At 36.1% G+C, this 27,613-nt stretch overlaps 1 protein-coding gene across 2 annotated transcripts; it reads right to left on the bottom strand.

The window, feature by feature from the left end:
- Positions 1–124: 124 nt before the first annotated feature.
- pld1b (phospholipase D1b) lies at positions 125–25,676 on the bottom strand. 2 transcript variants are annotated; one of them, XM_043226565.1, is made up of 26 exons: positions 25,556–25,676; positions 16,425–16,601; positions 15,017–15,183; positions 14,152–14,294; positions 13,539–13,650; positions 13,397–13,462; positions 13,245–13,303; positions 13,058–13,150; positions 12,786–12,938; positions 12,557–12,706; positions 11,201–11,284; positions 9,780–9,861; positions 9,473–9,583; positions 8,626–8,814; positions 8,107–8,323; positions 7,175–7,303; positions 6,768–6,886; positions 6,391–6,504; positions 6,186–6,296; positions 5,927–6,015; positions 5,542–5,655; positions 4,606–4,655; positions 2,127–2,261; positions 1,738–1,891; positions 1,532–1,649; positions 125–1,440 (listed from the first exon to the last, which is right to left on the bottom strand). In XM_043226565.1, the coding sequence occupies exons 2-26, from the start codon at positions 16,567–16,569 to the stop codon at positions 1,216–1,218; spliced, it is 3,129 nt and encodes a 1,042-aa protein (XP_043082500.1). In that variant the 5' UTR covers positions 16,570–16,601; positions 25,556–25,676; the 3' UTR covers positions 125–1,215. The 2 variants fall into 2 exon arrangements, with proteins under 2 accessions (XP_043082500.1, XP_043082499.1); XM_043226564.1 differs by lacking the exon at positions 25,556–25,676 and adding an exon at positions 21,253–21,408.
- Between the last annotated feature and the right edge of the window lie 1,937 nt (positions 25,677–27,613).

Below are 27,613 nucleotides of genomic sequence, written 5' to 3' on the forward strand. Positions count from 1 at the left end.
ACACAGCCACAGAACAGACATAATGTTCCAATCAAACATTTTTCTAATAAATCCAAATAATTTGATAACAGGCAGACAGATACTACAGATCGATAGATACAGACGGACAGATCTACAGATTCAGTAGTGTGAAAATTATTTTTTAATCATCTGTATAACATCCAATTTACATACTTCATAAACATCCCAACACAAATCATGTGTGTTTTTGACGATACACGTTTTGTGCAAAACTGCAATAATGGGGAAAAGGGTAAAAAATACAAGAGGAAAAGGAGAGAACAGGAATTAGTTTCTACTACAAAAGTGCAGATACACAGTCAACAGTGCAGACATTTGAGTGCTTGGCTAACAACTGTTAGAAGATACTTGCTGCATATTCAGAATGCGGGACACACATGCTGCTGTCTTTACAGTGACATGGAAATCCTGAACGGTTATTTAAACCGTAGCACTTGTAGTCGATTCAGTATTTTTAAATGGAATGTGATGACCAATGATTTCATTACTTCAAGAATGAATAGTAAACTTCATTAAAGCTCCAGGCATGTTTTTACAGTATACTTTACAATATAGACAAGTAATGGGGATAAGTCTATATACTAGTTTTATGAAAACAACATAACAGACAAGCGCTTTGGTGGGTTTTAGTTTATAACCAGCATTAAGAACACCGTAAACAAATAAGGCCACCAAAACATGGCAATTCATACCATAGGAAAGCAACATTTAATGGTCACAGAACCATAAAATACCTTGAGATGTAGCACACAAGGAAAACTTCCTATAGAGAAAAGATAACACATATAGAGAAAAGATAAAACATACATAGTTGGCACTTAAATGCAGAGAATAATACCTATTCAGTGCATGTTGCAGGGCACAAAACCGTTCAATAATAATGAACAAGAAACCAATATACAGCATCCAATCAGGACACCAAAGTCATCACAAAAGCGTCCATATCACCATTTTATAGGATTTAGAAGAATAATTAATCAAAAATAATATTAGTTGCATAGTGTTAGAATGTATAAACATGGAATGAAACAAACCAATCTGGTGTCCAGGTGGGTAAACAACTTATGGCTGAAGCTCCTTTAGAACTAATTTTCTGTCTTAGAATTGTTGTTTGTTATATAATAAGAAAGCGTAGGTCATTCCTGGTAGGTCTGCTCGATATGCAGTTTATTCAGGTGATGTGGGCAGGTTCTCTCATGTCCACACGTCCATGGGCACCATGGCTTCTTTTGATCCGATGGGTGGCAGGAGGTTCTGCTCGCTGAGGAACTGGAGAGGGAACTGCACCAGGAAACCTCGAATCTTCTTCAGCTCCTCTTGAGCCCGTGCAGGGTCCTCCTTCTCCAAACCAGGCTTTGAGAGGAAGCCATCCAGCTCTAAAATTGACCGAACGTCACTGGACGGCAAGCAGCGGAAGACCTGGAGGAGAGGGAGGAGAAGTTTCAGTCAGGTTATACGAAAAGAAACTAATAGACAAATAGATATTTTGTGTGGAAAATGTAAAGCTGACCTTCTGGTAAATAGTTGCATTGCGGGCAGCGGTGGTCATCCACACTTCCTTGTAAAACTGGTCACTGATAGGATCTGTCACATCAATGCTGGAATCAGTGTTGGCGCCTAGAATCATCCTATTGATTTCAAGGGAGGTAGAAAACATCTTTAAACCATGTTTGCATGGAAATGCTAAAATGCAAGAAACTTGTATGAGTCCTGAACCTGAAACACTCCAGCCGCAAACTCATTCCAAAGCGTCCTGCCTGATACTCCTGACCATCCATTACAGACTTCACAGTGTGGATATCCTCATAGATGACGGCCACCTCGCTGTCTCTCTTACCCAGCATGCTCCGGTCATTGATATTGGCGGAACCTGGCAGATACAGTGTACATTTACGATGAAAGCACTGAAAATGCATTGAAATGTTAAATAATAGACTGCAATACTTCATCTTAACAGCAGGAGGAGGCATTTAATCTGTCATCTCTGCAGTTTACTGCAAATTACCACATCATGATTGCTTCATGATTTCCTGATAGCGCATCTGTATACATGATACATTTGGCACTGTGTTTTTTCCTGTCTGTAAATTTCTATTTATACTCACCAATGATGACGGTGTTGTCATCTGCAATAAGCATCTTGCTGTGCACATATATCAGTTCAGTCACCAGCTTTCCCTCCAGCTCAGCGTGGGTCCTCAGACCCCCAAATGAGATGTAATTTATCCACTGATCACCCACTGCAGAGAGAGACAGCAAATGGTGTTTTTAGATTTTTTATACGTTCATGTTCCAGCTTCATTTGACATTTATAAGGAATAGTTTACAGACATACAGTAGTTCAGCTTAACTATGTAACTTACCTAAAAAAACTATGCTCTCAAACGATTAATTGCATACATAATAAAAGTGTTTGTTTCCATAATATATGAGTGTGTACTGTGTATATTTTTTATGCATGCATATTTAAGAAAAATACCTTGTTTATATATTAAATATATTTATATATTATAAAATATAACAATAATAATGTAAATTAGAGCAGTGAAATATCGCAATTAAATCGTATCCAAAGTAAAAGTTTGTGTGCTTTGTATATATTAAGTATTTAAAAATACACAGACATGCATGTAAATATTTTAGAAGAATATGGTATGTTTATATATTAAATATATGTATTTATAATATGAGTTATATGAATATAGGCGTGTAATACATGTAAATATAAAAGAAAAATACACCGCATGTGTATGTACTTATACATAATAAATATACACAGAACACACAAATATATTATGCAAACAACACTTATTTTGTATCCAATTAATCGAGATTAATAATTAACAGTAATAAACTGTAATTTTGGATGTGATTAATCGCAATAAATTTATTTAACACCACAACAAAACAAAATTACTAACTAAACTAAAAAAACATATCCTTGAGTAAGCATTTATTAGCTACAATAATAACAAACTTTTCAACACAGACATTGTCACTGAAATGAAATCCTTTTTTTTTCTTACATAAAGCTGCTTTATAGCATAAAATGGAAATGATTTCATCACTTATGAATAGACCAACTATATTCTGAAGCATCAAATCAAAAGCATGACCACAGGCAGATGTTAGATATACAGATGTTCAGATTCAGCTTAGTTAAATTAGAACTCATTTAATTTCAGCTGGGATGTAACCAGTGAACACGATGATGCTCTGTAATTATTCTGTCCATTTCCACAAGTTTAACCCATTTTTACTTTTTGAAAACTTTTTTCGCATTTATTTCAATACCACATGAGGAGCTCAATAGATATACTTCATTCGCTGGTGTTACACCTGCAATGTCACTTTAAAAAATTACGGTCATACAGCCTAATTTCATATTACCAAATATTTCTTTCAAATATAAGTACATTTCTTGTATATTTTAGCATTGCTGATTTTTTGAATTGAGCAGCTAATGCAGTTCCACAGCACAACTCTAGCTTTATTTATAACCACGCCAGACCAATAAAACATCCAAAAGCTCCTGCATTTTCAGAAAACAGGGATATGTATCTGTATTCGGGACACTGGGAAAGCTCAGATCCACTGAAACTGCAACAGAACACCAACAACATGCTGGATTATTCAAAGAAACTTCACTCCTTTCTTTCTCATGGCAGGGTTAATGGGTACAGACTGCAGGCTCTTCACCACGCTGTTACACTACAGCAGTGTGTTTGACTGCAAGTAGATGGTGCCCGATAACACACACACACACACACACACACAGCATATTTCTCCACAAGGTCTTTCACAACTAACCACTATGATTTTGACTTTTGCTATAAATAAAATACCAGAAGAGGGCACTGTTGTGTTTTAAAGTTCTCAAAAGGCCGCTATTATGGGTTTCTTATAATATGCATTTATTTTTACTTTGTGTAATGACACCCAAATGATTCATTCAACGATTATTTTTTAACTCCTCCATTGGTCAATTTAATGTTAACGCTCCAAAAGCGACACTTAGTTTTGAAATCAAAAATCATAAGAGGGGCACTTTACGATTTTGTATTATTAAAGCTGCATTAAAATATGTGAGATCAGAATAACTCACTTCATGGGATAGTAGAGTTGTTGCTTATTTAAAGGGTTAGTTCATCCAAAAATTTAAATGAACATGCATTTAGGATTCTTAATGGGAAACACCTGCCCACTGCAATGAAAGAGCTTAGAAGTGGCAGGACAATGATTAATAAAACAGTTTTTGGGATGGGAAGACGAAAGGCTTTATAGGTAAAAGGTTAGCACTTCAGGAAATTCTTGTTTTCTTGTTCTTGTCTGTTTGAGCCTCTCCTTTGACACCCAAACCCATCAAATAAAATCAACCAAGCCATTAATTTTTCAAAACGGTGGTTACAAAAAACCACATATGTCTTTAAGAGTGTCTGCACTGCATGGGTCAACCACAGAAACTTCACAGAAACCTCATAAAGAACATCTGGTTAGCGTACCAGCCAGATCTTCTGACAAATTACAGACACACCCCTCACAGATCAAACATTTCTGGGTATTTTTATACATCTCTGTACTCACTCTCTTTCTTCAGCTGAGAGATAATGGAGCAGTCTCCTCTAATCATAGTCCTGCAATAAAAAAGCCACGATAAATTTAGAAAAAAACATTAGCAAACAAAATCCTTCCAACGAAACAATCTCTGTTTATATGATCAGTTATAACCCTTTGAAATTATAACCCTGTTTATATGATAATTTTTTATCCCTTATAACATGGGGACCACATGAGGTCTGTCTGAACTGTATATCATATTCAGTATTTTCATTTTAATAGCACTGTAACATTGTTTTTCTGTGACAATCTGCTTTAATGCGAAAAAAGATGAACTAACTAAAGACTGAATATTTTTTATTAAATTAAAAAGCCAGAAAGGTAGCAACGACATTCTTAAATTAGTCCATATTACATTAGTGGTTCGAACCTAATTTTATTAAGCTACGAGAACGATTCTTGTGCGCAAAAAGAAAACAAAAATAACAACTTCATTCACCAATTTCTTCTCTTCTCATAATGCATGCATGTGATACTGTTGCGTGCATCAAAGTCTAATGCGGAAGAGAAGAAATTGATCAACAAAATCATTCATTTTTTTTCTTTACACACAAAAAGTATTTTTGTTGCCTAATAAAATTTTAACACTGTCCTTTCTACCTTACTGGGCCTTGAACATGTCAGTTGCTTTGTTGTCAGAAAGATCTCAAAGATTTCATAACAAATATCTTAATCTATGTCCTGAAGATGAAAGAAGGTCTTATAGGTTTGGAACGACATGAGGGTGAGTAATTAATGACAGAATTGTCATGTTGGGTGAACCCTTTAATTTTGATCTTTTTCTGATGAATATAAAGTTAAAAATTTTTAGTGACAAATTTCTTCTACAGAATGCAGTTTAAACAGTATTATATGTACACTAAGGAAATTTCTTTCTACTCCGATCCCACTTTTTAGTGTTACCTGTAATTGAAGTGCATGACTGCCTGTATGGCACTGCCTCCTCCGGTGTTGATGTCTCCCTCAAATCCAGGAAGCAGTGGTGTGACCACATAAACTCGGTACTTTTTTCCATCCCTGTGAACCACACAGAAAGTAAATGACATTACTTTTCTTTTAGAGCAAGAAAGATTAATATCAAAAGGCAGACTGAGTAAGGCCATACTTACACAAACTGTCTATTCATGGCTGGCTATTGTTTTACCAATAGAGAATACCTTTTTTCTTTAGACTCTATGTCTTATTGATTTAGTGTTTCATTAAAGAAGTTGTGTGCTTCTGTGTGTCAGAGATTTCTTTAATAAGTTGGAGACTGGACAAAAGGCGCAACATATTGAATGCAGCTCACCGATACGCTTTTATGATCCTCTTGGCAATGGCATCTCCGATTTTATTGTGAACGACTTTGTTGTCCGCGCAGCTTATGAAGAACTGGTTCTGAAAGAGGAAGCACAACACATTAGCCCACCGAAATGCTAATATAGGACATCCTGTCTATACAATAGACATAGAAACTACAGTCTATGCGGTTAGCAACCAATACATAAACAGTGATTGGGGATAATACAAACACATTTAGGGAACTGAGAAAACTGTGTGCCACACACCTCTATGTAAACATAGTGTTTGCTGTGTTCAATTGCGTTGACGTATGCCGTATGAATCGACTCCTCGTGGTATTTTATACCCGCTGACCAGTCCGAAGCCGATCGTAACACCTAATCAGAGAGAGAATTTGTATTATTGAAGCTGTATGTGGTGTTTGCCTGTATAAGAACTGATGGGAATACTGATGTTTACATGAAATTGTACCTGGACATTAGTCTGGGTGCAGCCAGAGACCTGATACTTGATCTCATTTGCAGTAGTGTGAGATTTAGGAAGGAGATATGGGTACGACAGAGATCTGTATTTGGGCTTCATGATCTGAAACAAGGCGGCAATGCAAATACAAACATATATTCAAACCCATGTTTATGATATTAGTCAACAGCAAAGGGGACGTGGCATACTTTTAGGAAGCTGAAATTGTGCTGAAATCTATACATTTTCTTTGACGGTCATATTCATTTTAACATAAAATCTTGATGTAGATTAAAAAAAAATATGACGATGGACATATTATGTGTCATAAAAACTAAATATTGAGATTATGAAGACATATTAGACTAAATGACGCCAGTGTTCACCTTTGTGAAATTCCAGCGCTGGATGAAGTGGCGTGCAACATCTCTGGCTGCTTTCCCATGAACCACTGAGGCAATGTCATGCCAAGGCATTCTGGGTGTTATGTGCCTGTCGATAAAGTCTAGAAAAGAACAGATTCGGAAATGTCTCCAGTATTAATGCGATTGTAAAGACGTTGTGCGAATTTATATACATAATAAATATACACAGTACACACAAAAACTTATTTTGGATGTGATTATTCGCATAGTTTGACAGAACTAAAATTCTATATACCAAAGCCTTTTTTAAATTAATTTTATGTATTATATTGCATTCTATTTCTATGAACAAAAATTATTTAGACCATTAAATGCTGTTATCTTAAAAAAATGCACATTATCACACAATAATTAACACAATAGTTCACCATCAAAGGGTTTATCCAGCTGCACCCAGTCCTTGTGAACAAAGTTACAGTAATCTTTGCCATGCCAGAAGCGTGTGTTTCCCATCAGGCCAATCACGTCTGCTTGGAGATCCTGTGCTGTTTCGGACTCTGAAAAGAGTAAAAAAAAAAATCAATAAGAAATAAAGACAAAAATCAAACAAAACCATGCATCAATACAAAAAATACACCATTTTTGCATTTCATTTTTGCAACAATCCATGCTTTCACACTTTCGACGTCGATCCAAACTAACACACATTCATGAAATCTGCAAGCTTTGAGTACTCTGCATCTTAGTCAAGTCATTTTTGCAGACTCCTCCAGATGAATGTCAAAACACAGCAAACCACACAGTGCTTAGAAAGGTTGCTCTATTGATCCATAAAGCAGTTCTTAACAACAAAACTGTTCAGGATCAGAATTAGGGTCCACACCTGATTCCTACTCACCACTTGGGCACAAGCAGGAGGGCATGGACACCCTCAGCTCGAACCATTTAAGAGGGATCAAATTCTGGTGGCTGCAAATACTGTTAGAATAACCTAAAGAAAAGGGGCATCTTTACAACTGAGACAACCCTCTTAAAAAGCGTGGTATGGAAAACGTGAGTGAAAAAGCTAGTATTTGAACATGATTATAGATTTTTAGACTAAAATATGCATGAGCGCATTTCATAACAACACATTTTAATCTCACAAGCCTCAACTAAAACCTTAATGATTCATGTTTTTCTGCACTTAATGGTAAACACTGTAAATCATTGCATAAGCTGGTCAGTCATATGAAAGCGCTGCCAGCGGGCATTAGAGAATCAGCCGTGCTGTGTGATAACAGCTGAATGTGGGAGTGTAGGTCAGTAACATGTATCTGGTCCGCATTCGCCAGCGCTCCAGAGACGGAGGCGTACTCACTTTCTTCAGAGCTCTCGACGCTGCTCACGCTGTCTGCAGGAGCCAGCCCGTGTTTCTGCAGGTGCCTGCGGATGCTGAAGCGGGTCTTCTTGGTCTTGCCTTGTCCTTTTAGTTTCGGCTGGTCCACTGTGTCAACAGGTAAACTTTTGCCGTTGGTGTGCACCGTGCTGGGCCCGTTTGATTGAGAGGCCACAGCAGGAGAGCCTTCAGAAGTGTTCTGTGACGCATAGAAGGACATCAAATAAGTCATTATTTACCTTTATATTTACCATTATATACTACCTTTCTGGGACCCTACGGATGTTTAGAAAGTTTCAGATTTTGTAAAAAAACATCTTAATTTGTGTTTCAACAAATGAACAAAGGACTCACAGGTTTGGAACGAAATTAAATGAGTTTTAGTTAAGTTTTAATTAAATGAGTTTTCATTTTTGGGAAACTATCCTGTTTATAAATACTATGCTAGTATATAAATCATACAAACAACACTGTCAGTGCGAAATATGAGATTTCCCAAACCTCTGCAGACACAGGAAGAGTCCTGGTGACACTTCCTATGTCAGTCAGCCGATGCTCCACATCATCCCATCGTCCGTACGCCAAGTCAATGCCTCCCACAAAAGCCACTGATTGGTCGATCACCACAATCTTCTCATGATGTGCCCACAGGTACACGGAAGAGGAGACATGGTCAGGATGCCTCATTACCTAAGAAAAAAAAAAGTGTTAACATTCTTTGAACATTCTTTAAACAGTGGTTTAAGATCGCAATTTGCTAAAAAACATAGTCGACACAGTTGTCCATGGTCAAGAAAACGTATAGAGTCCATATGGAGTTCAGTCAGACTTGTTAGAGCATGTGCCAGATGTCCGAATTGTGAATTATTCTTATGAAGAAGTACTTTTTAATGAGTTGGGTTTAATTAGTCACAGTTTTATACCAGTCAGTGACTCATTCAGATTTTTTACTGACCTCCTAAACGACACCCTTACTGAAATGAGAATCATTTTCAATTTACTGTATGATTCAAAATAAACTAGGTACTTTATATTATTTATAGTTTAAGTTTGACTTAAATTAGTAGAAGTTGTAGACAGTAATATTACTTTTTGTAGTAACTAGTAGTGTAACTAATTAAATTTTTTTATAAACAGGAAGTATTCTTAGTTATAGTTAAAGAACAATAGTCAGATTGGAAATAATTTACATGATAAAAACTTGCTCATATAACTTCAAAATCTACTTTTTCAAGCAATTCCGTAAGGGTTTTCTTTCAGTAGTTCTTGGCTCTGCAATCATTGACACTTTGTTCATAATCACAGCTTCACATGGGCCGATTCATGGCCCCAACTTCTTGTATCTCACCTTGATATTTGGGTGAAGTTGCAGTAGTGTCCGTTTGCTGTATTCGCTGTTTATGCCAAGAGCCAATTCCACCTCCTTGTACAACATCACAAAGATCCGCACACCTTTTTGCTGCAAGAACAAACAGTTCTTGATAATCAGTGCAACAAATCCACCAGTCAATATTAATATATTACCAGGAAAACAGAAAACACCCTGGAGAGTCAATTATTATACGAGAACTGTGAATGGGAAGGTTTTATTGCCGGTGCAGCAAAGTCGCAGATGCACTGCAGTTTCATCACAGCTATGTGTTGAATTAACTCACCGCTCGCCGTTTCAAAATGGAGTCCAGTCTCCAGCGGTTGCCCTCGACTACGGGCCTCTTGAGGAAGATCTCGGGGCTCAGCCTGCCGTGACACACAGAGGTGACCTCATCAGCAGGGGAAGCATTTGTAACATCAAATATGCATCAGCATCTAGTCTCACATCTCACTGTCGCCTACATAATTTCAAATGTATTAAGCTGGGGAAAAAAAGCGCACACACACACACACACACACACACGAATCTCACACTTGCAGGATGTCTGCTGTGAGGACTGAGTGATGCTGTAACACAGCACCAGGCATCTGTTTGATGAAGGTAACGGATCCGTTTGGCCATTGCTCCCAGCTGGAGGTGCCCTCTGAGAGGGTGCGTGCAAAGTATACAGCTATCTTTCTTTCCCTCTCTTTCTTTCTACTAATTTCCTTTGGGCTTTTCTCTCAGTTCATGACCTAACTGTTATGACAGGAGAAAGCAATAAGTAATACATCTCTTTCATGTTTTTGCGAACGTGACAAGCAACCATATATTGTGAAAGTCTTTTTGTTGTTTTTTTACGTTCAAACAAGTTTTGGAGACATACATTGTTATCTGATAAAGATATAAATAAAAATTAAGAAATAAAATGAATTATGTATATATTAGTATTTTCAAAAAAGTTTTTGTTTACATAACATGCGTATTGTGTATATTTATTATGTACATATAATACATATTTTTTTATATATATATATATATATATATATATATATATATATATATATATATATATATATATATATATAAAACATTGTTTAAAATCGTGTATATATATATAAAATCGATATCAATGTATCAAATGATTATTAAGTTTGGCCACCTAAAATAAAGTCAGACCAAAAATAAAATTAAAAGTCAATAAATGATTAATAATTATTCAAATAGACTTATTACAATAAGTAAATGAATAAATAAATAGACAAACAATAAAATAAATTGTATTATTTTTTTATTATTATTATATTATAATTATATTATTTCAGTGTAGAAATGACTTTCTAAGATGCAATTACTTTCAATGATTTTTTCCACAGCTCTACATGTTGCTCATTATTTTCATTTTTAAACTGTGCTCCATAAACATGCACATAGCACTGTACTGCATAAACATTATTTTCCATTTGGAACCAAAACACATCTTTAAGTCAGTATATCCAGCATGGGCTCTGTTCTGTTTCCAAGAAACCCTTTAAGAAGTGAACTCAATATCCTGTTGCATTCCTAGAACCGAGCAAGGTTATTGATTTTTTCAAGGTTTAAGGGAAGTTTTACTGTGGATATATTAACCGATGCGGTTCATCTAACCTGTGCATTACTTCTAAAACTAATCAATATTACCCAAAGGAAAGCTGAATGTACGGGAGTGGTTTTATCTTAACATACCACCAGTCAGTGATGAAGATCTCCTCCTCTGCCTCCTCCAGTGCATTCGCCACGTCCTCCATGTACTGCTTCCCGTTCACATACCTGAAACACACACCCAGCCAGCCAAATCAATGGGTAAAACTGATAGTGGCAAGCTCACACTCTCACTGTTGCTCAAACTTAATTACATAATTTTCATTATTCAGAGAACAAGCACAACTAATAGGACTTAATGCTGCAACAATGAACAACAAATCATCTGCCCAGACCCGCAGTGAAGCTGTGCCCTAGATACTATCTCACTCCTCCACAGGGTCAAAAGAGGATGGAGTCTATGGTTACACTTTCCCTCTCTTTTTCTCAAGTTACTCCTGTGAAACAGGCTTCACCCGAAGACACAGCGGCAGACGGCTGAAGCTTTCATGTCTTTATCTGTTCAAGAAAACCTTTGAGACCTGCTTTCGCTAGATAAGTTATTGATTTTCTCTGAGTGGTTTTGAAACGCATTACATTAGCTCAAAACAAATAATAATATAATCAGTACAATGCAATACCATACACTAGCTGATATAATTTAGTTAAAAATTCTAGGTAGCTTTGGTTTGCTTAGTAAACTCAAATTATTATTTTTCAAAAAAATGATATATAATCAGTGATATTGCAACAATAGCCCAAAATTGGCTATTATTAATATTGAATGAAGGGATATTGGGATATTAGGATATTAAGTAAAGATCATGTTCCATGAAGATATTTTGTAAATTTCCTTCCATAAAACTTTTTGGAACTTTTGAAACAATTTTTGTATCTCGGCCAAATATTGCCTGATCCTAACAAACCATACATCACAAATAATAATAATCATCAATATAATACAATGTAATAATGGCTAATAAATAACAATTTAATATAAAACTAAAGCTAAAAGTAAACTTGAATTATCCTTTTTTATAAGCTATTAGTCAGCTTTAGTGCGCTTTGTAAACCCAAGTGATCCTTAACAAATAAACATGATCCCAATTTTTACCTTTTTGTTTCTATAAATAAATAATAATAATCAGTAAGGTTATATAAATCAAAACTGTATACATAAAAAAACTTAGCTAAAAGTTTTAATCATTTAAGTTTTAATAAGCTAAAAGTTTATTTCAGATTTCTTTTTTTCTTTTTTTTATTAAATAAATAATCATATATAATTCGAAAGGTCAATGCTAGCTAGTATTTGTGGTTCCTGCCCATGTAAAAGGTTTAGCAGAAGGTTGCCAGGGTGTTGCTAAGTGGTTGCTAATTGGCCCAAGTCGAAAAGTACCCACCCCAAAGCATCCATGGTGTGATCTTTTTAGTGACAGGATGCATGCAAAAAGCGATATTTACCATTTAGATGGGATGTTCCTCTGTTCATTGGCGAAAGATCCAAAGCGGTGATCCTTAAGGAAATTGCTGCCGTACTTGTGCACAAATTCATCGACAGCCTGCCCCCACCAGCGAGCGTGACGGTAACTCGTGAACTTCAGCACCAGAGTCCTTTACAAAACAAAAAGCTCTTTCACTTCATCAACAAAACGTCCACATTCTGCCTCAGTGAGCATGTGTGTTCACACACCTGGACAGACTGTCTATGCGTACACCATGCTTCGTCTCAGTGTCTTTAGTTTCCATTTTGATGCCGAAAGCCTTATCCACCAGCAGGACGAATGAGATGGCACCGGAGTCTGGCTTCATGAGGACTAGGAAGGAGTCTTTCACCACCATCCACCTGTAAAGACCAACAGTAAGAAAAAAAAGGGGCCTTTACTTGAAAATCGATTACTTGTTGTAGGTAGGTCACATGGTGATTGTTTTGTGTCATCTGAATATGAATGACACCAAACTGACCGTTTGGACCAGCGGTAGCACATTTTGCTGTGACCGCAGCAGTTCAGTCCAGGAATCCGGTGACCCCCTGACCTTTTAAGAACCATGCCCTCCCTGGGAAGAAAACAGTGCAGAATGTCACAAAATGCACTGATACATTCATAAATAGTTGTTTAAATTCATTATTAGCCATTAAGAGAGCTCTTACAAGCCTTTTGGTCCCAAATCATGAATGAAGGACAGCTGACTCACATCAATAAATTCCATCTGTGGCGCAAAAGCACAAGAACGGGTTGTTGATGCACGGAATTCATAAAACAATATACATAAATTTTGTACAAATTCCAAAGATACACATACTGTTGCATGGTAGTTTCTATACATTGGCATTTTAAGCAGCTTATTCAAGTAGTCTTCAAGTTGTCTCTGTAAAAGAAATCACAGTAGTCAGACACCAATCGTGTGATGTTGTCTGCAGAGTATCAGTGAAACAGGAACTGACTTTTCGACTAGAAACTTGCTCTTCCCTGGCCAGTTCTTCTCCTCCTCCCCGGGGGAGACTTGGCATGTTCCGCTCAAGGTTCCTGTTTATAGTGTGCCTGCGCTCAGTGTGACTGTTGACCGAAAGCAAAAAATAAAAGATGTGAAAGACCGAAGAAAAGATCTTAAGGTGACGCTCAAGACTGAAGTATATGATGCTGAAAATTCAGCATTGCCATCACAGTAATCAATTAGAGTAATCGATTGCAGTTTATATATTAAATATATATTTTAAATAAAAAAATAATAAAATGTTACAATATCAGTGTATTTTTAATCAAATAAAAGCAGCCCTGGTGAATATACAAGACTGAAAAATAAATAGAAATAAAAATCTTAGCCTTCAGAATTTTGAAAGTAGTGTATAAGTAATTATATTATATTAATTATGTTACATTATATTAATTTTATTATATTGCACATTTTATATTTTATATATATATATATATATATATATATATATATATATATATATACACACACACACACACACACACATTTATATTATTATAACATTTAATATAATAATAATATAAAATAATATAATTTGTCATTATTTATTTAATATTAGTCACCTGCGGGATGGCAGTGGAATTCTGAGGAAGGTCTTGTAGGTGCGTAGTTCCCTGTGAAGTTCCATAAAATGTTTCTCCTTCCTTTTTATTAACCAGGTGAAGTTTCCGTGCCTCATCTCTATCTTAAACACTGCAGGAAGCACCTGGATATACGAACAGCCAATAGAAAAAGGGATGAATGAAATAAATGCTTTTATGATTTACTCACTCTTACATCTTCAAAACTTCATGCTGTTTTCTGACTGACACAAAAGTAAAATTGGACGACAAAAACAACAACAACAAACATGTAAAACTACAATATGGAAAAAAGTCCAAAAGTTTTATGGACCACTTTGATGATACTTTTATTGTGTCTTTTTGGACCTTGACAGATGGTCACCATGATCATTGTATGGAAAGAAATGAAGTAAAATGTGGTAAAATAAAATGAATCATTTAAACTAAAGTAATTTAGGCAATTTAAACTAAAATAAAATAAAAGTAAAATAAAGTAAATTAAATAAATAAAGGTAAAGTACACTAAAGTAAAGTAAAGTAAAATAAAATAAAAATAACAACATTTGGGTTTGAAACAATGTGACGCAAGGGACATCATTAACTATTTGCTAAATATTTAAACATTTAATAAACTATTTACAAATCCAAGTGACGAGCCTTCATTAGATTCATTAACAGGGCCTTTTGTTATTATTCTTCTGAAAAACAATTTTGCATGTGCTAAGTATTTTCGTATGTAGTGTCCAAATCTCCAGGGCAACATGTAAATTGCCTTGGCAACCTCTAAATCTCCCGGGCAACAAATATACCTCCTCAGCCCACATACTAACACATGATGAAGGGGAACGGGAGTGGGAGATCTCACCTTAGAGACGCTTCTCTGAGAGGTGACGTTGAAGCGATCCTGCGCAGAAGTGAAGCGTTCCACCTCCAGGATTTTAGCGGTGATCGGAAGCGCAGTAAGAAATACACGTGCCCCGGTCTCTTTAAATCCTATTGTTTTATACACAGCTGAAAAGGGAATGCGATTTTCTGTGGTGGGGAAAAAAAGTCACGTGAAAGCTGTCTCTTATGCTCATAAAGGCTGTGTTTATTAATCAAAAATAAACTAAAAACAGTAATATTGTTAAATATTATTGCAACTAACAATATTTTTTATACAATGTAAAGGCAACGTTTTTTTATCTATTATTGTTAAAATTGTAGATAACAATAGTGCTGCTTAGTATTTTTTGGAAACCATGTTTTCAAGATTATTTAATGAACAGACAGTTGAAAAAAACAGGATTTATTTGAAATATAATATTTTTTATTTAAAATAAAAGAATGAATGAAAGTACAAAAACTGCATGCAGTTTTATACATGCAAAAGTGCATATATATATATATATATATATATATATATATATATATATATATATATATATATATATATTTATTTATTTATTATATTTATTTATATATATTTATATGTGTTTGTGTGTATGTGGGTCAAAAGAAATTTACAAAATTTTATGCCTATAAAGAGAACTTTAAATGTAAGTAAAGTGTCTACTTTTAAGGTTTTAAATGACTTTTTTGGTAATAATCTGTCAATTTGATTGAAATAATGTTACATTATCATTCAGTGTCAACACAATATTTATGTAAAAATCCAAACAATGTTTATTCTGACGTGTACCACTTAAGAATACGAAAAAACATAACGAATTTTACAGTTTTTTAAATAAGTAAACAAATGGCAAATAGGTAAAACCTAAAATAGCAGCAAAATTTTAAAACTAGTTTACAATTACAATTAGTATTTGTGGTGAAAGAAATTAATCTTTTAATGTGTCATTAATGGATTTTTGTTGTAAATATGACGCGATTTTTATGCCGAATGACATTTTAGTGGGTAAATTTTGCAAATCAGGGAAAAATGTTTGCTATTTATTTTTGGCTCGGAAAAACAAAAAAAGTATTTCTATATTATCATAACATCATTTCAGAATCTTAGGCTATATTCATGGGGAAAACCTGTCTATCTATACATTGACACAAATCTTCACACAGGTGTATGTACTGTGTGTGTACACCTATTCAAACACCTGTGTGAAGATTTGTGTTCTGTTTATGTATTGTGTGTATATTACACACACACACACACACACACATGTGTATATATACTACAACTACATATACCAATTTCTATGCAATAGATCATTTATACAATTTACATAGATTGTTTTATAAAAGACTCTTTAGTGATTTTATGCTGTTGTTTCTTTCACCTGCACTATTGGGGTCCTGTCCGTCAAACTCCTCTTCCCCATCGCCAATGTCAAGTTCTCGTGTGTCCAAGTTCTCCATGATATCTGTCATATCATTTGCCACCAGATGCAGGGTGCTGACCGTGGGTTCTTGCGGACGCAGCATGGCTAACAATCGGCCAGCCGGCCAGGGCACTCCTTTAAGACACACAACACTTTGTTTAACAGGAGAAATGAGGAAGTGTTAAAACTGTTTGCTTTTTAGAAAAAGCCATAAATCTCGCAAACATTCATGGAATGGTATGAGATACGATTGTTTGAATATCTTTTACACAATAGGGAATGTCAAACAAACGTGTGTGTGTGTGTGTGTGTGTGTGTGTGTGTGAGCATGTGTGTTGTGACATGTTTTTAGAGGAGGTGAAAAGAGGATTAGACTCATTCAGAAATAAACAGGAGACAGACTCCGCTGACCATAAAAAGTTGAGAACTAAATTAGACACAGCGGACAGCAGTTTGCGTCCTCCATCCTGTTCCTCTTTCCTTCTGACTACTTACAAAAAGGTTTGAGAAGCATGAAAGCGTCACATAAAATTTTTTTTTTTTTACTAAATCAACACTTCCGTTCAGCAAGGACATATTTTTTATAATACACGCATTTTTCTATTCAGAAAAAACATCCTGAATATATATTAGGCAGCCTAATCATTTTCATTATTTGTAAGACATTTTTCTTGAATGATTTCAGAAGGGCCATTCGACACTGAACACTGCCGCTAATAAAATTCAGCTTTTCAATCACAGAAATAGATGACATTTTTATGTATAAACCGTAATATTATGTAACAATATTGCTGTTTTACTGCATTTCTTAAATCCTGCTTTATAACAGCAGTGTATATTGTAATCATCTGAAGTGCATATTGAGAATATCTTCCATTTTCATATAATGTTCGATTCATAAAAAAACAGGAAACTCTGGTGGAGTTCCCACATTTGCCTTACTAGTGCCGTTGCATCTGTGTAAAATGAAAGAATATGCCAACACTTACTTAAATCATTCAATCTTCATATCAGTAGCGTGCAATGACCACTTTGAAGACTATTGTTTAACCTAGACCTCATATTGGACAACCTTTCAATTGCTTTAACATTTGCCATGCTGTGTTTGTATCATGTGAGCAGGTCGGTGGCGTCCAGGTGAGCGTTTCGCCTGTCTGTGAAGGAATCAGGCTTGTTAGACACTCTCAGAGTGAAGTCCCGTTGAAGCACAGCTCTTGTTTCCATGGATGTGACCTGGAGCCCATTATAATCATCACATCTTCAGTAATAGTTCAGACACCTCTCTACTGAATGAGCTGTTAACTGACCTAAAGTGTGATTACGAAATTATGGATTTGCAGAATGAATATTGTTTTGTCCTTACTTCCACTGAGACGATTCTCTAAAGCGAAGGCTGTTGAAGAGAAGCTAACTTTAAAAGAACATAATATTGCAGAGCTGCAGCACCACATCAAAAGATATAAAGAATCAGTATGACGCTAGCAATCTCAACATGATATTTCTCTATTAGACTAATTATTTTTTTAGAAAACTCATGTATCTTGGGATAGGACTTGCTTTTGCCGTAAGATTCCTGCCAAAATTGTTACAAAAATCATACAGACAATTAACGCAGTCCTTTTAAATACTTCAATAGCCATCACACTATAAAAAACCTTTCCTAAAGGTTACATTTATTAAAGCAACATTAAGTTAAATCTTGTCTTTTAAGCATTAGATGGCATGGTCTAATTTGTAAGAAAACAGGAGAAATGAGCATGCACTAAAATATCAAACATCAACCCATAGTGTATAGCCTGATCGATGTGATCTGCATAATACTGGTTGATATCGCACACTCATAATAAATCTCAAACTCGGAAAAACACAAGTGTATCTGCATCTGTGGAGTAAATGTGTTTCAGGGAGGCTTTTAAGAGATAGAGGCTTTCGGCTCTTGCTGCATCGTCGCTGAATTTGCTCTCGTCCACTAATTCACATCCTGGTATGCAAAAGGAAAAGTTCAATTTGGTAAATGTAGGCTCATATTACTGTGATGAATGGAAACCTAGTATAAACAGCCATAAACAGGTTGCCGTGGGTAACAAGAGTTAAAGCAACGCGTTTGCCAAGGTAACAAGTCAAATAGGATCAGTGCCATGAATAATGTTCTAAAGGACAAACGTCAGACAAAGTTTTCCCTAAAAATCCTCGTAAAAGCCAGACACACTGATATGTGAAGGTCAAAGACTTTATTCAAATATTCCTCGTTTCATGTAAATCAGACAGTCAAATAATCTAGAGTTCCAGCGCACAAATATACGTGTCTCGTGTTAGAGGAACAAAGGACAGCTTCAGCAGTCAGCAAAACACTAATTCACGCTTCTCGTACTTTCGCTGAGGAAGTTTCACCTCCGCCAGAACGTGGAAACGGTTTGGTTCTGATAAGACGAGGAACGCAAACGCACATTCCCACAGTTGAGGAAACCTCCTGTGTTTTTTCACTGATGCACCTGTACGCGTGAAGGCGGACGGGGATGGATTGGCTCACATTCCCACCACTACAATACCGTATAAACACCCTCAAGCCCTCATCAAAACCCCACGCTGCTTCAAGTGTCAAAAAGAAGACCGCTTCTCTAGTCCAGAAGGTACATCGCGCATTTAATGGCATGTGTCCATTTAAAAGGGGTTTAAAAATATCTTGGGAAAGAATGATTACATGGTTCTAGGGAGTTTGCTGAAAATCTCAACAGCTAAATCTTGATTTGGAAGGCTTCTCTAAGCTAGCAGGGTTATGATTTTCTACCTGCGAGACAATAAATCAAATGCTCAAATCAAATAGCCTTTATAATATGATTACCATTATTATTATCAGGCTTGTATAACTATATAATTAATACATGTAATAATTTATTTCTTTTGATGCATTTTTTTTACAGTGTTGTTCATTATAACCACATCACATACAGTGTAACAACGGCCAATCAGAGACAGTCAGCCCAACGCTAATGCAAAACATGTTTAGGGACCAGAATATTACAGACTTAACAACCAAATAATATCTAGACACTACATCCTACATCCCAAAAACACCTTAGCAGTCAACATTTAGTCAGGAAGCACCCAGAAATGGCCTTAAAACCATTTACTGCCACAAAAAACTCACATTCCCTTGTAAAAAATAAAATGTTTTATGTTTTACGCCAAACTAGATTATGTTGTTTTAGCTTTTATACCTCCTTTTAACGTGGAACTTTAACCGTAGTTAAAGGGAATCCAGGAACTGGCGAGTTACTGAGCCATGCATTGTTCCGCAGGTTGCTCCAATGGGACGATCCCTGTAATTAATGCACAGCCAGTGGAGCTTGTTGAAAGGTATCCGTCTTTTCAAACACAGAAGCAGGAAAAGGGACCTTGTGTGTGGAGCAACCTGATGAAGCATGTCCCTTTGTAACAGTAAATATGGAAAACAGTGCCGTCGTTCAGAGAAAGGTGACGTTGTTGTGGTAGTACCAGTTTGACTACATATTTAAACAGAAACGCCTACCCTGAACACATTTCCTAGAGATTTAAATAACATGAAGTAGCAAAATTAAGAATGAATTTGAAGAGACCTGACAAAGTAATATCCTATTCGTATTTGGGTCAGGATTCAATTATATTGAAATTCTTTAGATAATTATTAAACTATTTGTATATTTAGTCAGTCCAAACCTGAGACCTGTATTGCAGTCTCTCTTTTTCAGCACTACACTATTTCTCAAAAAATATGACTTTGGGAAACTGTGGTAAACATTGAAATTTGTAGTGATAAATACTTACGTATGTACTTATAACTGTCCTTTATAACATGCTTACTGTATAACTGCAAAAAACGTATACGTCTATTGATGCATTTTATTTTTTATTATTATAAAGCTATAAAATAAGTCATTACTGTATACACAAAAAAAAATGTAAACAAAAAATCTTATGCGTCTATTTAATTTCCTAAAATCTACATTTCCGCGTATTTTTTGGACACGTGTACGTCGTTTCTCAATTAATCGTAAATGTAAAATAAAATAAACGCAATTTGTATTTGGTCAGATCAAAATTTGGTCAAAAGTTCTTATATAATCATCAAAAACAATTCGACGCAATTCTTTCCGAACCTTTCCCTGACATGCGTTTTACATGAAGCCAAACATTGCTAGTACGTGGATCATTATTTTTAGAAATGGTAAAATACCAGCCGTCTTCCTCACAGAAAAAAAAAAGCTCCAACAAGCCACATTCGAACCAAATGCAAATACAAGCCAATGTTTTCCATGCTATATTGCAAGTGTTGGAGTGAAGCACAAGCCACCAGACATAAATCAGGTGGGCAGCATGCACTGTAGGAGGAATATGCTGCTCTCTATGAAGAGAGCTTCTTTAAATTTCAATTAAAGTAATTATATTTTTGAACTATCTGCCTATACTACACAGTGACTCATGCTCTCTCACATACGTGTGCACAAACATACTGAAAATCACACCCACTGTGCAAACGCAGATCTTTCTGATAGCTCAGTGTACATACATCACCCACATTTTTAGACTAGCAGTCACACATTATTGTAAAAAAAAAAAAAGAGCCAGAGCAGAGGAGTTCCTTCCTTTTTTCAGCCTGCTTGAAATGCATCTCTCTCTCTCTCTCTAACAGCAGAGAGGTCAGAAAATATCATTTCAATTATTCATAAAAAGGATCAAATGGCCATTTAAAAATATGCAGAGTTGGTATGACAGTAAATTTGATTGACGTTAAAGAATGTTCACTAACCTGCCCGCGCACAGGCAGAGATGCCCCCATCATTTCTGTTATTCCCAGCTCCTTGTGCTCTCCAGAAAAGTCAAACTAAGCAGAAGCATGCAATACAGTCAAACACACAGACACGGAGCTCGCAGGCAAACAACGGTGTGTGTCGGAGTATATGTCCAAGAATAATGGGGGCTGAAACAGTAGTCACATGCCAAGAGGAGGAGGAGCCTTAGCAGAGATACACCAACGTGCTTCTTATGCCATATGTTTTGTGTGGGATGTGCTTTTTTATCTCTCCTCTTGGAGACTGACATTTCGTGCTCGAAAGTGCCATTTAAGTTAATATTTGCCAGATGATTCAGGGCCAACATCTTATATAACACTTATCTCCTTCTCTTATCGTCTACGCGCAAACATCACATCAAATCATCACAGCCTTCATTTGTTTTTATTCACATTTTAACCCATCAATCTAATGGATACACACCGGCTTCTGGACTCCTGTACGATTTAAAAAAAAAAAAAAAAAAAAAAACAAAGCAGCGTTTGAGCCCACAGTGCTTGTTGTTCTTTGGGAGAAAGCTGTTATTAAATGTTCGTCTCCTGGTAGGACTGCATGGCAGATGACATGACAGTCCATACACACCCACACATAAAGAGAGTGTGTTTGAAATGAAACACTTGTGGCTCTTTCAGCGGTGGTGGAAACCTGAGATACTGTAGAAAGTAACAAAAACAGCCACCAAAGATGGTTAAATGCGATAAAGGACATAACTGTTATGTTTATTTACACAAATGCAGACAGTGGCCTGTAACTCATATTACATTGGAGACAACATAACCCTTATTTATATCAATAACCAAGTGTTATATTTAGTCATTAACCCATAAATAAAGGGTCTTTAACTTTTCTGAAGCCACATTTTAAGCAAATATAGTTATATAGTTATATATTGTATGAAGTGTTGTAAAATGAGTAAAAAAAATAAATAAATAAAATAAAACTGGTATAAAATATTGTTGTGTTTTTAGTCCTGGCATATAATATAATTATAATAATATAATAATTTGACAGCACTACTTTTAATTAGGAATAGTTCACCTAAAAAAATCTTTTTATTTTTGAACATAAAAGAAGATTTTATGAAGCATGCTGGTAATCAACTGATGATTCCTCTGACTTCCATAACATTTATTCCCTTACTATACAAGGCAATACAACCAACAAAAATTTGGTTCTTCAAATTTCTTTAAATATATTCTTTAGTGGCCAACAAAAAGTAGACGTTTTGGAATGAAGGTGAGCAGACAAAGACATGGTGAACTACTTAAAATAAATCATTTTGTTCATTGTAATTGATCGATTCCCTTGAAGCTATTAACAACATTTTGTTTAAAATCAAACATTAATTCAGCAAACCTGTGACTCGTTTATGCACATATCAGAAATGAATCTTCAATTGTTCTGTAGACATTCCCACGCTTGAACAAGATGGATTCATGACCATCTTGATAGGTTTTATCCAGGCACTGTGCGCTAGTAATATATTAACTGCATGTAAAACAGAACGCATCCTGCCTACTGTTGTTTTCTAACAGGCTTACATAAAGAATTACAGAGGAGGGCTAACACAGCACTGCCAGGAAATTCTGTCCTTATTTATTTATTTTTTTATTGAACATCAATGCACAATGAAGGCATGTTACCAGCTAATGTTCAGAGAGCAGATAAATGCTGCTGTACACCTTCACAAACAAGCACTGAATCCGCAAAGAAGCACTACTACTCTGTTTATGACCACATATAAATTATTCAAACATTTGGATCATCGCTGCATTCCACCAGTTCCTTGATGAGATTTCCCTAATGTATTAATCTATACAAAACACTGCGGGCATGATCGAGGGCAAACCTTTGAAATAAGCGCCCTCTAGTCGTCACTGACACGTATTGCGTTTTTAATTTCCTCCTCAGCCTGCAAGCAAGGGACTTTAATATTGTTAAACTCTCTGTGATTTGATTAAACACTGCTCGTGATTTAATTTATCACCAGTTCTGCTAATTGCAATTCTGTCATCTCTAATATACACGGTTTTCTTCTAAGCAACTGTCCGCTGTTGCTGTTGCGTCAAACCGAACTTCTCCTTTTGGTGATTAATAAACGCATTTAGGAAACATATCAATACATCACTTGCTCACCATTGGATTGAATTCACCGCAGTGAATGGGTGCCGTCAGAATGAGAGTCCAAACAGCTGATAAAAATATCACAATAACTACTTTTGTCGATTTCATTCTGACGGCACCCATTCACTGCAGAGGATACTTTGGTGAGCCTTTGATGTAATGCAACATTTCTCCAAAATCTTTTCCGATCCGCATCTTAACTGGATAGCCTGAGGGTGACAAAATTGTAATTTAATTTTAATTTCTGGATGAACTATTCCTTTAAATGACTATTCCGGTTTGCTCATGATGCACAACGGCATCTGTTTATTATGTCAAACTGAAGAAAGAGCGACTGAGTGTGTGCCTGGTCACAGGACTTTCATTAAACTGGCAGTCATTCCTATCTCATTAGTGGCTCAAAATGCATATCAATAAACACTTGGGAACAACAACCAAACTAGCAAAACGACACAAGCTTTTCAGCTCGATCACTACATCCATATTTTGAACATTATTTCATAATAAACCAATCTAAATAAAACATAAACACGGTGTATCTTAAGATCTATTACTCATTCTCACTTGAACTCAACTTCCTTTCCCTTGGGAAAAAAAAATACTATTACACACGCCACAAGCTCAATTTCCTCTTTCCTTGTTAAGTCATAGAACTATTTTACTGTTAAAATACTAAAAAACAGAACCAAATCTCTAAGGATTGACCATGAAAAGGTTCTCAGATATACATCTCGGGGCCTAGTGGTTTCATGTTGCACGTGAACCACAATGAGAGCACACCACCAGTGCCACCCAAAGACGGTTTTCTCTGAACTTGCTCATGTGGTCAACATGCAAAAGTGTTTACTTGTCTCATACAGCACCTTGTGTTTAATTAAAGAGCAGAAAGGGCGATGTGGCTACAGGGGAAAAGGCAGTTTAGCGAGTCTTGTAGCTTGGCAACACGTTTATCGATGTACTACAGATATGACATGTAGGTTAGGCGTCACCTCCTGTATAACATCAGCATTATCATCTGACAGCTCTGCCCTGTCCAATCCCCGGCTGTAGTACGCAGAAACCACACCTGTGGGTCAAGGAATGTGCAGTAGTACACAATTATGGTCTCTACTCAAAACATGCACACTATCTAAATGCGTGTTGTTGTCAGAAGTGGAAGTTAACCTCATTAGGGTACAAAGGGTAAAATGCAATGCGAAACACAAGTCAAACACCTTCCCACTAAGTCAACCAGACACTCCCATTCTTAAATCCTTAAGGGGATCCAACTGATGTGACAAGAAACAAAAAATGACCACAAACGCTTTACAGAACTATGCAATGCAAAATTGTTATAATAAAATATGTAATATGTAATAATGTAAAGGTTAATCTGACGATCCTAAACTAGATGTTGTAGCTGATATTAATCTAGGAAATTAAGCATAGTCATCACACATTGTCTGGATACATCTCAGAAAATGAAATAGGAAAATAAATTAAATTAAATTAATAATAATAATAATAATACACACACACACACATATATATATATATATATATATATATATATATATATATATATGTGTGTGTGTGTGTGTGTGTGTGTGTGTGTGTGTGTGTGTGTGTGTGTGTGTGTGTAGTTCCATGAATAACCTTTAACATCCACTTTCCATTGTAAATAAATAAATAAATAAAATTAATTATTGTAGTAAGATAATTGCATTTCTTCACACTAAGAATTTTGTTCTGAAGAATTGTTCCCTGGAAGGTTACTTGTAGAAAAAAAAAAAAATTAAGAATCAGTTCTATTCTCCTAAGTTGCCCTGCAGGTACATCAGGTTGTTTGCCTTGCAAAATCAGTGGGTGTGGGCAATCGAAACATAACTGCATCATTGAAAGTTCTTACTGTAAGTAATCTACACGCATTAAATCCCAGTGTGTCTCTTTCGTACATTCATCTGGTGTGATGCAGTCCAGAAGCGATCTATGGCTGCCTGCCACCTTCTGTAGCCACGCGTTTCAAACCTGTCACTCTACAGTACAGTACTGACTCGTACTCAGGCTAGATGTCATTACTTTTCCGCGTGTTAAAACATACTCAGATCATTTTTACCCTCAGAGTCTTTTTAGTCATATAAAGTAAGGTTAACATACCTGCTAAAGAACTGAAGCAACGTCCGCGCTGTTGTGAATCTGCTTCTCAAGCATAAAGTGAGCGCTAGAGACGGCGAACGCGGAGCATCTGGCTCGCGCTTCCTCTTCTGCACTGTTGGACCCGCCCATTTAAATTATGCACGGACGTCCACACCCGCAGAGATGCTATTCATAGTCTTAAAAATATCAATTAGAATGTTTAAACACTTATATTTGCTTTTAATCTGGTCATGAAATACATGAAGGAAGTAAAAAGTAGTACACCGTGTTTATCGAATAGGGTAGTTTATGGGATGTAAAGATGCCCAAATTTGATTAGCCAAGAACCCTTCTAAAAGTGTTGATAAATGTTTATATGTCGTTGGTGTTTTAAAGTCCACGTGAAACGGAGGCCAGCGAACGATTTTATTTCCGTATTGTGACGTACTTCGGAGAGAAACAGAATATTGAATGAGGAAAACAGAGGGCGTGGCTTGTTTTTCTACTGCGAACTGATTGGATGTAGTAAAGTAGGCGTTTCACTCAGAAATGAAAACTGACAGTTGCGGTTAAGGATGTCATGCTTATGCAAAACATCAGAGAAAGTGCCCTAAGAGCATGAATATGTCCGTTTTAATTTTTAGACTTTGCGTAGCATTCTCTCCTTCGTTCGTTCACTAGCGTCGCTCGTTTCTATCAGTATTCGTCGATGGAAAATTGAAAACCCATTCAGCTGATACTCTCCAAAATGGCGCTATGGTGATGCTGGGAGACACAGGGGGGACTTTTTGAAAAAAGTCATTCTTTTTATTTTCTTTGCATACAAGCAGTATTCTGACGATGCCTTTTATAATTTTCTGGACCTTGACAGTGTTGCTTGGACATTCACAACATTAATGACAATTAACGACAAAATTGCTCATTTATATTTAAAAAACCCTTTTAAGACTAGAAGGAACCAGCACAGGGCATGCGCGCCTCATATAGCATATTTTTTGTAGCATATAATTTTTGTTTTTGCATTATTTTGAGGGGTTTAGGATTTGGGTGTACTGCAGGCGTTAAAAAAAAACAAAGCTAGTAGCGAGAAAATTTGCAGTTTTAGCTGTATCCCTTCGCCAAAATGAGAAGAACCAAACAAACTATAACATTTTTGTTTGAAAAATAAGTTCAGCCACAGCCTACATAATTAATATGTTACAATAATCACCACAAGGTATAGGCTTAGATCGCTAGAGACTTATGTTGATTTGGGTCTAAAAACCTCCTCATAGAAGAGCGAAGTAATGCGCGCGCTTGTACAGTGCGCGCGAACTCCTCTGCTGCGGCATCTGTCTCCTTCAGCGCTAGCCTAGCGTCAGACTATCTCTCATTTACACGTGGCAGTCCAAACACCGAGCGCAAAGTAAAAATCAAAGCCGCAACAGTCTCCTTTAGAGTCACCGTGGCTGTAATCTGCAGTTTGTACCCTGCCTTCACACACACGCCCTGATAACAAATAAGAATTGCTCCGTAAATAATTAAGTTTTAATCCAAATATTTGTGTCACCAATAAACAGATGGGTCCATTTACTTCACAGAAATTAGAGGCTCTGCAATCCTATTAATATTTTTTTATAATGCTTTTAAATTATGGGTTTCAGTTCTTACTGGTTCTACATTTATATCATTTTCTCAGCTAATCTAGTTAGTCTCTCTCTCTCTCTCTCTCTCTCTCTCTCTCTCTCTCTCTCTCTCTCTCTCTCTCTCATCACAGGCTTATAGTCACTCACCTGGGGCCCCTTCATGCATGAAAAGCCAAACATTGCTACAGTGACAGTACATCACTTCTTTTAATCACACATGAAGAAAGAATTGTAACCTTTTTCTGATCTGAGCGTTTTAGCATAACTTCTACGTCTTATAGGCTACATAACAGGCATATATTTTTTTAAATATCCTGCCATATCCTATCAGAAATAGAGAGAGAAAAAAACAAAAACACCACCGGGACTATATAAAGGTAGACCTACATCACTTTTATATACTAACGTGCAGGCCCATGACTATGCATTATAGACTATGGACAGACTAAGTCTT

Source organism: Puntigrus tetrazona, chromosome 24 (assembly GCF_018831695.1).
Source record: "Puntigrus tetrazona isolate hp1 chromosome 24, ASM1883169v1, whole genome shotgun sequence".
Taxonomy (NCBI): Eukaryota; Metazoa; Chordata; class Actinopteri; order Cypriniformes; family Cyprinidae; genus Puntigrus; species Puntigrus tetrazona.

Excerpts from the sequence above, each read along its gene's own strand:
- pld1b (XM_043226565.1), bottom strand. The coding sequence starts at position 16,569 with ATGCTGCGTCCGCAAGAACCCACGGTCAGCACCCTGCATCTGGTGGCA. Across the intron at positions 6,016-6,185 it reads AACACTATGTTTACATAGAG|AACCAGTTCTTCATAAGCTG; the intron begins GTGTGTGGCACA and ends TTCCTCTTTCAG. Across the intron at positions 1,441-1,531 it reads ATGCAACTATTTACCAGAAG|GTCTTCCGCTGCTTGCCGTC; the intron begins GTCAGCTTTACA and ends CCTCTCCTCCAG.